Below are 12,843 nucleotides of genomic sequence, written 5' to 3' on the forward strand. Positions count from 1 at the left end.
TAGTTCTAGTACGAAACAGTGACATCTTATATGAAAAATGATTTTTGATTCTCTCGAATTCCACGATTAGAATCTCTGATCTTAAAGCCACAAATCGTTAATGTGATCTCGATCCAAAGAATGTGATGGTGTGTGATTCACTTGTTGAAGTCACCACAAATCTATAGACTACAAGATTATCCCCTTAGCTTGTTTTCTCTATCATCGATAATTGATCGTTTAGCAAGGAGGAGGAGAAGATTATCCCATATTGAGGAGAACACTCCTCTTACATGCATGGCTTCAACAATTCATATGAAGACGAAGTATCATAACGATATTGGAAAATCAAACTTCATTTCATTCAATCTACACGGGGCTTACTTGACACATGAGACGATACTCAAGAATCCCTTAGTGATTGGGGTCGCCAGTGAAAAGAAAAAGAAGAAGACTCAGAGGACTACTGTCAGCATAGTTGACCTTAACGTGAGAGAGATGAAACCCTACAAGATGATGAGCTCGGCTTTTCATTTTATAGTTAATGCAAAAACCTTAAGGCCAGTTCTAGACGAAAACTTTAAGGTAATACAAATCGATGCTATTCTAAAGAGGTCGTTCTTAATAGGGGTTTGTTTTCCATTCGTGGTCAAGAGAGGGCTCTTTGAATTCCTTAAAGCTAATGTTGATCTACTTGCAGTTTCTCTCGATAAGATACCCATCATAGACCTCTAGGAAAGTGTATACAACAATGTCTTAGGAAGACCATTCCTTGTGGCGTCACATGCATGGCTTATATAGTTCATTTGAAGATGAAGTATCATGGTTATTTTGGCAAATCAGTCTTCATTTTATCCAATCTAAGCGAGGTTTACATGATACATGAAACCATACTCTAGAACCCTTAGTAACAAGAAGAAAAAGAAGAAGACTCAGAGGACTACCATCAGGACGATCGAACTCAACATGTGTGAAAATGAAACCCTATAATGTAGTAACATGGCTAAACTCAAAATATCCTTAAAGTGCAAGAGCTTATTCCAAATCTATAACATATTTTCTTGCGACAAAAACCTAAGTCACCTGTGTGCAAGGACGTTTGTGTTATTATGGAGATTAAAATGGGAAAGCTTTGATACTATCATGGGTTATGAAATTTATGGTACAGGCATAACACATGCCAACATAACTGTCTTACATGATGTCAAGACATATGTTGTGACATCTAGAAACAGACCATATTCATCAGATTGAATTTGATACTCAATTAAAATTGCAGAATGATAAATAACACATAGAGATGTTAACCCATTTTAGTGCAAACAACACCTACACTAGGGGCCACCAAGCCAAGAAGGAAGTCCACTGTTAGCAGTATTAGTTCAAAGATAAACTTCCCCATTTACAACTTCTCACATAATCACTTCCTAATGCTACTTCTGCCTAGAAGTCGACATCGAGACCTGAGAAATCTCCATCCCACTTCCAATCACCGCATTGATATCTAACAACCCCAATCTCAGTGACGGTTAAAAAAACAAACCAATTTAGAAGATCATACTTCCAATACAAGAACTCAACTCTTTTGCTTAAAAGCTTTAAGAGTGAGAACAAGTAAATCAAATCGTTACCTAAAGGCTTCTGAGTGAGAACAAATAGCTTGACAAATAGTCAAGCGACATACAATCTATCACACATTATCAAAAGATACTTGGGAGACTTGAAACACAGGAGACTCTCAAAACCTAAGCTTTCTAACATTCTCCTAATTTTACAATTGTGAAACTTGGATACAGTAGGTCTAAAGAACTCTTTAAATAGTCTTCAGCAATCCATGGGCTTCGAGGTTCTTTACTTGATTCACAAACTGAGAGTTTGCAACAAATTTGCAGAGAATTCTTTTTGAATCTTGGAAAAAATATTGCTTCAATCTTCTAACTTTAGAAACTTTAATTCTGGTGGAGTTTTGATTCCTTTGTTACAGGTTAAATATTCTTGACCTGCGTAAATCATTGAAATATATCCATGGGAAATATTTTAGAATAAATTTTAAAAAAAATCAAATCTGAGAAGATTCCAAACAGCATGTGTTGATCTTCTAATACAGGATGTTACGAAATTAGCCAGGACATCTGGTTTTTCTGTAAGCTCACACTCAGTTGAAATAAGAAATCAAGATGTTATGACATGTTGATTAACATCCTTCAAGCACCATGTTTTAGCAAAATTCTGCCAACCCCAAAAGCAAGGAGCTAATAGGTTACATGTTCATCAATCATAGGAAGGATTCCTTAAACATATGACATAAGGAATATATAAAGAAGTCTAAAGCTCCACACTAACAAAGAGGAGAAAGGTACATTTATGGTATCAGTTGTGATCATGGAACCTCTTAGAATGTTGAGACGATAAATTTATAATGGATTTATCAATCCTGTATTTGGACCAAATATTGTATCAAATTATTTTTAGAGAAGGAAAATTGGTGATGGTTTGCAGTTCCCTTCAAAGGAGGGAGTTTCTCTCAAGTTATCTTGAGGTTTTGAGGCAGTACACTTAATAGAGATTGAAAAAATGGAAAACACTCATTTATTCCCTAGTAAGTGATTTATTAATTACTTAGCTGATTAAGCTTATTTCTACAAACCTTTGGTTTAAGTTTTAAGTGTTTGTGGAACAAATGGGTGCCAAATACAATACACCTAGAGTCTAATATCAGTCTAAGGCCCAAGAAAGCTGAAAAAAGGTTGTCCAAATATTTTCTAAGGGAAAATAATTATGTCTTGAAAGGAATCTAAGCAACAAAGAAGTAGACTCCAAAATTTCCTCTTGGTTTAAAAATCTTCAAATACTTTTAAGTTTTGTTCGACAAAGAATCAAGGGGGAGAAGTTCTCAAAAGCTTACCTGCATTTTGATACGAAAGCTTGATTCTACCTTATGTGGGGAGAACTAAGATCTTAGCTCCTGTTTCTTTTTTGCCTTACTCTGAACTAATCCTATGCTTCTCTTTATAAGGTAACATATTACTTTTACTTAAGAAAACGTGTGAACTATGTGCTACGCTTATTTCCCACCTTTTAGATAATGCCAAAGGGGGGGAATATACTCTAAGGGAGGAGTAAAGTATTTTTTACTCATGTGAGGGGGGGGGGGTTAATCACTCCAAATTTTATCACTACTACAAATAATATATTTCATGACAAATCTTACACCTCAGCCATTGAAAATCCGAGGTCAAATTAACGCGCCATTATTCATTTAAAAAAAAGATATCTTATACCTCGGTTTTGCCCAAAATTGACATAAAATGTTGCTGAATGTTTGAGCTTTGATTCCCAGCTCCTGCAATTTTAAGTTTTATTTAGAACCAAAAGGCGCCTATATTTGACAAATCATCTTATCTCTCGGTTTTTGTATAAAACCGAGGGTAAAAAAATTAATTACACCTAGCAAATGCAGTTTATTTTTTTATTTGTAAATCAAATAATCTAATCCTTCGATTGCTAAAATAACTGAGGGAATATATAATAATATTTTACTATAAAAGTACTCGTTAATAAATTTGTACCATAAACCTAACTCATATGTAGCCGCTTCACTCCAAACTCATACGCATCTGTCTTTTGAATGAATTGTAAGACAGAAAAAGTCCCCAATATTCTTCTTTCTATCTTGAACAATTTGTTTTTTGCCCTTGCAATCTATCCCACATAATGATGTCGATATTATTGTTTTGGAATAACCTTCATATGTTGTTAATCTTACAACAAAATCTGCTCAAGATATTCCCAACATTATATATCTTGTTCTCTTTCTTGTAAAAACATTTGCTCTAGAAACACTCAAGAACTTAGGGAACAGATCTTCGAGATGGATTGCAAGTGCAATTTTTTTTTCATATTTGGAACATATAACTTATCAGAATTGGATAAGTTATGAAGTATGTTTGGAGAGCAAAGGTATACAACTAAATCTGGAATAAGAGCAAAGATTTGTCAAAACATGGTTTTGTTGTAAACAATGTATTAATTAAATATTCTGTGTAAACAATGTAATTTTTTTCCAAAAATAAAATCTTATTCACTTTGGTTTTCAACAAAAACCGATGGGTATGTGGAAAGAAATACTTTTTACCTTGGTTTTTTTTATTACCGAGGGAATATTTAAGCGTGTTTATTGAAGATATTTATCATCCTTAAACAAATATTTATCGTCCATTTAATGAGTATGAACACTCTAGACATTGCAATTGGTGATACGCCTGAAACCTAACAGACATTCATTATAAAAGTATTTTGATTATAAAAAAATTGTTAATGAAACATATAACATGAAAACTTAGAAACATAAAGAATCTTGAAAAAGTTCTCTATGAAGGATTGCAAGAGCAGAAAATAATTTGGGTTTAAGGTTTGTGTTCTTCAATAATCATATAACTGTATATTTATTATTTTTTAACTAACTATTTTTTGTTTTATATCAGAAACAAGTGAATGCAAAATCCATTGAGAATATATTGCACCTAATATTTTTCCCCAAGATTTCATTAAAACGAGGATCTATCATTTGTTCTTACTGACAATGATGACGATGAATCGGATTCAAAATTTGTTAAATATTTTTACTTTAATACTATGTGTAAACAATGTAATATTATGGGGAAACAATATAGTTTGTAAACAAATTAATTTACTAATATTCTGTGTAAACAATGCATCGAGTTTTTTTAAGAAAATGAATTTACGTTACCAGTCGATTTTAATCATAAAACCGAGATGTATGATGCACTAAGTTTGAAAATAATAAAAGAGGAGATGTTGTAGTTCAAACCCAGGTGCATATAAATTTAACCCTCGGTTTCTTAAAAACTGAGGGGTAAAGTGGCAGCTTTTCATGTCGCCCTTCATTATCTCACATATGTAGTTGAGATGACATGAATTTCATCTCCGAGATTATATGTGTTTTTTGTAATAGTGTATCTATCTTCTTTTTCTTTTACCACCTCATTTAGATACGCATATTCATCAACGAAAATGGGGAGAATGTGAATCTATGTGCTTTCATGTTCGAAGTTGATAATTCTATTGACAACCTTCCTAATGTTTTGATGACAAAAACACCAATGATTTCTGAAGTTGGTGGTAATAGATTTTCAACTTTCCGATGATGGTGACTAAACTTAAAGACATCTCAAGCCTTATCAAATTGGAGACTTAAGATTCCGTTGAAGTGCTTATATGATCGTTGTATCTGAAAAAGGACATTGAAAGCCTGAGAGTTGTGAAAGAGAGGAAGTGTGAAAGCTTACCTGATCATGTCTGTCTGAGTTACCATAGTTTTGTGAAATTAGATGAGTAACTCCTAAGATACTAAGGAAAGTCACACTCACTTATAATTTTTTTTAAACCTACTTTTTAACTAACAAACCACTTATTTTTTTTCAAGATATAGCCAATTTATTAGGAAATTGTCAGCTTCAATTTAAGCCTTTTTTTAATTATCCAATCTATTATGGCATATAGTCAATCAAACGGAAGAAGCAAAATTGATTATATAATCGATTACGAAAGTGTGTGAATGATTGGTAATGAATCTATATCCAAGGTTTCCAAAATGTGCTTAAGTAATCAATTATTTAGGCCATCCAATCGATAGGAATGAGAACCCTATCATTTGGATAATTATTTTTGTCCATGGATTGTTCTTTTCTTAGCAAATTATTATCCTATATAAAGGAGGTGCCTCTCTTCTTTATTTCAAACATGCATTTCAAATTTCTCTATTCCTTTGGATTTATCTCTCTTCTCTCTCTCTCTATAATAATTTCTTTTCACGTAAGTTGCCTTACTGTCTTTTGAGTGAAAACTACTAGCGAGAAAGAATTTATATTGGTATTGTGCCATTGTTATTACATCTCAAGAGTGTGATATTCTTAGGAGATTGAGTTTCGTTATTAATATTAACCAGTCTTAGAATCTCAGTTTGGTTCAAGAGTTTATCTTGAAAAAGCTCTGTTTGGTTATTTAGATTAGTCTAAAAAATATCTAATCGGTTCATTAGCTTAACAAACCACTTATTTTTTTTCAAGATATAGCCAATTTATTAGGAAATTGTCAGCTTCAATTTAAGCCTTTTTTTAATTATCCAATCTATTATGGCATATAGTCAATCAAACGGAAGAAGCAAAATTGATTATATAATCGATTACGAAAGTGTGTGAATGATTGGTAATGAATCTATATCCAAGGTTTCCAAAATGTGCTTAAGTAATCAATTATTTAGGCCATCCAATCGATAGGAATGAGAACCCTATCATTTGGATAATTATTTTTGTCCATGGATTGTTCTTTTTTTAGCAAATTATTATCCTATATAAAGGAGGTGCCTCTCTTCTTTATTTCAAACATGCATTTCAAATTTCTCCATTCCTTTGGATTTATCTCTCTTCTCTCTCTCTCTCTCTCTATAATAATTTCTTTTCACGTAAGTTGCCTTACTGTCTTTTGAGTGAAAACTACTAGCGAGAAAGAATTTATATTGGTATTGTGCCATTGTTATTACATCTCAAGAGTGTGATATTCTTAGGAGATTGAGTTTCGTTATTAATATTAACCAGTCTTAGAATCTCAGTTTGGTTCAAGAGTTTATCTTGAAAAAGCTCTGTTTGGTTATTTAGATTAGTCTAAAAAATATCTAATCGGTTCATTAGCTTAACAAACCACTTATTTTTTTTCAAGATATAGCCAATTTATTAGGAAATTGTCAGCTTCAATTTAAGCCTTTTTTTAATTATCCAATCTATTATGGCATATAGTCAATCAAACGGAAGAAGCAAAATTGATTATATAATCGATTACGAAAGTGTGTGAATGATTGATTGGTAATGAATCTATATCCAAGGTTTCCAAAATGTGCTTAAGTAATCAATTATTTAGGCCATCCAATCGATAGGAATGAGAACCCTATCATTTGGATAATTATTTTTGTCCATGGATTGTTCTTTTTTTAGCAAATTATTATCCTATATAAAGGAGGTGCCTCTCTTCTTTATTTCAAACATGCATTTCAAATTTCTCTATTCCTTTGGATTTATCTCTCTTCTCTCTCTCTCTCTATAATAATTTCTTTTCACGTAAGTTGCCTTACTGTCTTTTGAGTGAAAACTACTAGCGAGAAAGAATTTATATTGGTATTGTGCCATTGTTATTACATCTCAAGAGTGTGATATTCTTAGGAGATTGAGTTTCGTTATTAATATTAACCAGTCTTAGAATCTCAGTTTGATTCAAGAGTTTATCTTGAAAAAGCTCTGTTTGGTTATTTAGATTAGTCTAAAAAATATCTAATCGGTTCATTAGCTTAACCTGGGTAAAAGTTTTCATTTTCGCTAAGGATAAACCATTGTAAAATATGTAGATCTGCTTTATCAAAGGTTCTTGGGCATAACCTGCAAAAGCTCAAGTTAATTTATAGTCAAAATCTCAAGAAGATCTCTTGGGGACAAAAGTAGGTGAACGTTCAGGCGAACTTGGATAAATCAATGGTGGTTTCTCTATAAACTATTATCTCTTAATTTTTTTCCGTTTAATTTACCAGTTTTCTTTTTTAATGTTGATTTCACTATGATCTTAAAGAATACTAACGTAATTCATTTTTGAAGTAATTATCGTCATTTTAAAGTAATACTAACGGTTCACCCGCTTCTTGTGCGTGAAGTCACTTGTCCACATGTTTGTTTACTTAGTAAGGAACTTGTTTGTTTAAACTCTTAGCATTTTAAAGCCACCATATAAAAAATGTATTCGTTGCTTAAACACTTTGAGCTTGAGTCCTTTATTCGGTGACATAGTATCTTATTTAACCTATTGACTTGAAAGATTAATCTTTCCACCCTCTTTAGAGTTAGATAAAAATGTTAGTTTTCTTGTTGATACAAAAGATTAAGTTTGGGGTTGATCTTGGAACAAGCAACGTACAAGCTTGGATATATATATATATATATATATATATATATATATATATATATATATATATATATATATATATATATATATATATATATATATATATATATATATATATATATATATATCAATGTCAATGTCTTAAATTTCACTCAAATTTTAAGAGACAATAATTATTAGATAGATTATGAGTTAAATAAATATCACATATATACAAATCTTAGAATTGATTTTAAATCGTATGATTATTGTTAAAAGTTCTCAGTTTTCATAATAACTAAAGTCTTCATTTTTGCGGGATATTTTGTCTACTCCACAAAGGTTACGTTGCAGTGTGCTTTTTGCTTTTGCAGAATGATATTCCCCTAGCAAAAACAAGAGTTTTTTCCAGTGATCTTTCATAATTTAAACTTAAAAAATAAAAACAATTGACATTATTGATTTTTGGTGGTATCCCACATTTTTCAAATATGCAAAAAAATATACATATTATAAATCCCGAAAATAGTGATATCGCATTTTTGGACTTCCTTGAAATTTTCAAAAGTTTTTTTCTCAATTATAAGGTGAAGGGTGTCTCTAATAAATTTTTAATATTTAGTTTAACTAATTTCTACAAATCGAGTATTTCTCCTAAGAAACTCCCATCATAATAATCTTTATTCTTTGTGTAACTTAAACATTTCTTAATATTATTATAAAAATATCCTTGTAACTTAAACATTTCTTAATATTATAAAAATATCTTTTAAACATTGCACATTCAATACAAAACTCTACAATAGAAGTCACTATACAAATGAAGTGAAAACTGTTGTAAGTGAAAACTGTTGTTGAAAAGCTAATACATTAAGGTGACAATTGGGAACATATTGCTTGTGTTTGTGTGTATAGTGTAAAGAACAGTGGACACATCAGATTGAATGAAAGTGAGGTTTTCTATCAACCCATCAACAAGAAAACTCCAAACTCACGTGCTTGAGTCTATTATTGGGAACAAAATTGATGAACATAAAATTCAAGATAAACATGAATAGGAAAAAAGTTCATAACTTAGGGTATGAATGTCCCACAATATTAATAATATAACATAGTCATAAGATTCTGTTAGGAGCTGTTTTCTTGGAAGTACTTGAAAATCAATTAGGCTGTATATATTTTTAAAGATATTAAATTTTTTTTTTTGAAAAATGAAATTATAGATACATAAACAAATATATAGTGATAGTGAAAAGAGATGAGCATGTCCAAGAAATAAAACACTCAGCATTTTGCCTTTACATTTTTTATCGACTTGTTTGATATATGTGAAGTCAGTTAGGTTTGTCAGGAATTATAAGAATAACAAGCACAAATGTGTCCCACACCATGTGATTTTCGAAAACTCTCCCCCCCTTTTTTTTTTGATAGAAAAACTCTCCCTTTTTAATTTTGGTCATTAATTAATATGTGGCTAGAGGAAATTTATAATGTTTGAGAATTTCCCTAAGAGTAAATTTGCCACTTATGTATCATATAGAAACTGACAATTATTAGTGAGGGGAAGTGTAACATATGTAGTCTATAATATAAGAAAGAAAACTGTGCTGGTTAATACAACTTAACCCTACCTTTATTAATTAGGTGACAAATCTCACTTATGGGGGCAAATTAGGTCTAAAATAATCATTTGTCAGGCAATTAGATGGTATTAGTTACATAATTGGGACCTTTTGTGCCATTCATTCGCTGATGCCATTATTTTATATTATTCTAGCCATGAACCAGTTGCATATGGACGAGAAAAAGTAGAAAAGTTTTCTCTGCAAAACAGCTGCGCAGTCATGGTCTTCCCAATGAATACACTGTTTGCAGGTATCATTCTTTCTTTCCTTCTCTTTCTTTCTTTTCTCTTCTCTTTCTTCACTTTTCCCATCTACCTGGTCTGTCCGGATCAAACCTAACACAAAAAACCTATAACAGGTATCAATCTTTCTTTCCTCTTCTCTTTCTTTCTTTCCTCTTTTCTTTCTTCACTTCCCAATCGATTTACTGGTTTTGTAGATTTTCATGGCTAGACCGTTTAAGCTGGTGAAGAACATTAATGATACGAAGGAGCTTTGGAAACTTGCTGTTCGTATCCATCACAAATGGACAGTTGTTAATAAGAACAAGGAACATTTTGAGTTGGTTGTCGTTGACAAAGATGTAAGCATCTCTATCCGTCTCATTTGGTGTATACTGTTTATCGTTTGTTTTTATGTTCCTGCATTTTTTGAGTTGGGTTTATATCATTAACTCTCTTTGTATTAATCCTTTTTTTTAACCTCCATTTTATATGAATCACTGCTTTTGGTTCATTTTATATCATGTTTCTATTTTTTTTTGTTTTTTCTGCAAACCCGGTTTGACATCCTCTAAGCTGGAAACAGAAATATTGATATCCAACATTCTTGTGGTTTATCTTTGTAACTTTATTCAACTAACATCTTTGTTCATATGTGTTTCCACTTTTCGTTAATTGTTGCTCTTTAAATGTTTGTTTTTTCGTCTATCATGCAGGGTTGTGACATCCATGTCAAAGTTCCACATCCTTTTAAACAAGCCTATGATTCACTATTAACCGTTGACAACACTTATACAATCTCGAACTTCCAAGTCTCTCTTAATGATTTACTTTTCAAGCCTTCAGATCACAAGTTTATATTGACATTTACTGGTGGTACATCTGTTACAGACAAGAATAAACATGATATTCCTGCAAAGCCACTTAAATTCACTTCTTTTACTGATATCATGACTGAGAATTGGAAAAAGGATGTTCTAATAGGTATGAACAGATAAACTTCATTTACTTGATGTACTCAACATATTTCTTATTATATTGTATTTTGTGATTTTTTAAACAGATGTCATTGGAATGGTGACAGAAATTGGTTACACCCTACTTCAACAAGGGGGCAAGAAACAGCAGATCAATATATTGTTGAAAGATTTGTCGTATGCAAACCGATTATTCAACTTGCTGCTAATCCTTTCTTATTTTTCATACTAACATTTGAATATTCTTTTATTTTGTTTAGGAACAACATTTTGAATTGCACTTTGTGGGAAGGATATGCAGTGCAATTCCATGATTTCAGTAAGAATCGAAAGGATACCACTCCAATCATAATTGTTTTGCAATATGCAAAAGTCAAGGAAGAAGGTCTCATTTTATTATACATGTACAACATATTTACCATACTGTTTATTTATATATTTACAATAATCTAACTAACTTTATTCTTCGATTTCAACATTAGGAAAGTATCCATTGTCTGTTTCCAACACTTTCAACGTTACAAGGTTGCATGTCAATGATGACTTACCTCAGATAAAAGATTTTATTGGAAGGTTACTTTTTATCTCCCATTTCTCTTGTATGATTAACATCAAAACTCCTGTATGGTTGATTTGTTTTTATCTTTTTTTTAGCCTACCAAAATACACTGAATCGGAATCTTCAAGCCAAGCTTTGAGTTTGCAGTCCCAAACTATGTCACAATACTCAAATTCTTCTCAGCACAGTCTTTATGATAAGCTTATGTATAAGGCAACTGTACATCCTTTGGCTGATATTGTAAAACTCAAGGAGGTATTGACTTCTTTTTATCTCATTATTATTCCTTTTACTGGGCCAAAGTTGTTTCATTATCTATCGTTTCATTTTCAGCTGGCTCAATGTGTTACCGTGGCAACGATCACCAAACTGAAAGCTGCTCAAGGTGGATGGTATTACCAAGCATGTCATGAGTGTCCTAGGGTTGCCAAAGGAATGCTACCACCTTATGAATGTCCGCTTGGCCACAAAACAGAGACTGCAATTTACAGGTAACATGATACCTATTCTATGACTTTTTCATTTTCATACTTAACTGTATACTCACCACCTCAATGTACAACAGGTATAAAATTTTAATTGAGGTTTTTAATGCTGGAACTAAAGCTACCTTTGTAATATGGGACCGTGAAGCTTTTCAACTTTTGAAGGTCACTGCTGCTCAGATGCGCACTAACTCGATTGAGGCTTTATCATACCATTCTACCTTGAGCTTTTACATCGTTGACTTCTATCATCTGTGAAACTCTTTACTCACATATTTATTTGTTATCAAAGGCTGGCATTACGGACCCTCTTGAGTTCCCTGCGACACTTGATACTTTAGTTGGAATGACAATGGTTTTCAAAGTCAAATGGCAACCTGACTGGGACAATGGATCTGTTATGTCTATACTTGAGGATGACATTGTTAAAAGGGATATACTGCGTTCGTTTGGCCAGGAATTGGTACGTGTATTTTGCTGCTTTATAATGTACATATATAAACATTGTAAATGTATAAACCACTCCTAATTTACGTGTATTTTTATTAGCCTGATTCCCAGATGATAACCACTCCTAATCTAACACAGGTATGTTTGATGACGCCTTTTTAAATTTGACATTTCTCATTTATGTTTAATTTGTTTGAAAAAATCACTCTTTTTTCTTTTATATTCTTTAAGAACAATGAGAGTGTTGCTGAAGCTTCTCATTTGGACGATTGGGACATCATTCCGGTAATACCCATTCCAAAGATGTTTTGTCCGCATAATATTTAATACAATCCGTTCTTTAATATGTATACATTTGTATTATTCCAATGACTTATGCTATATGCCAATTCTGTGGAATCTTCTTCTTATCAGGAAACCGATATTACGTCTAATACATTGTCGGAACCGCTTACACCAACATCAGCTGCCAAACGGATTGCTCCACATGAATCACAAGACATTACTCCTTTGTCTCAGACGTCTGAAGGACAACAGTCTTTAACAAAAATGAAAAACATATCAAACTGGAGAATTAGATTGCTTTCCATGAATATTTTGTGA

At 32.0% G+C, this 12,843-nt stretch overlaps 1 protein-coding gene across 1 annotated transcript; it reads left to right on the forward strand.

The window, feature by feature from the left end:
* Positions 1 to 276: 276 nt before the first annotated feature.
* On the forward strand, positions 277 to 12,843 carry LOC131605417 (uncharacterized). The gene is made up of 13 exons (XM_058877773.1): positions 277 to 564; positions 9,988 to 10,131; positions 10,486 to 10,753; positions 10,833 to 10,923; positions 11,007 to 11,131; positions 11,229 to 11,319; positions 11,401 to 11,560; positions 11,639 to 11,796; positions 11,871 to 11,955; positions 12,083 to 12,253; positions 12,340 to 12,378; positions 12,472 to 12,525; positions 12,655 to 12,843. Exons 1-13 carry the CDS (start codon positions 277 to 279, stop codon positions 12,841 to 12,843), a joined length of 1,863 nt encoding a protein of 620 aa, XP_058733756.1.

The sequence above is a fragment of the Vicia villosa genome, linkage group LG5 (genome assembly GCF_029867415.1).
Source record: "Vicia villosa cultivar HV-30 ecotype Madison, WI linkage group LG5, Vvil1.0, whole genome shotgun sequence".
NCBI lineage: Eukaryota > Viridiplantae > Streptophyta > Magnoliopsida > Fabales > Fabaceae > Vicia > Vicia villosa.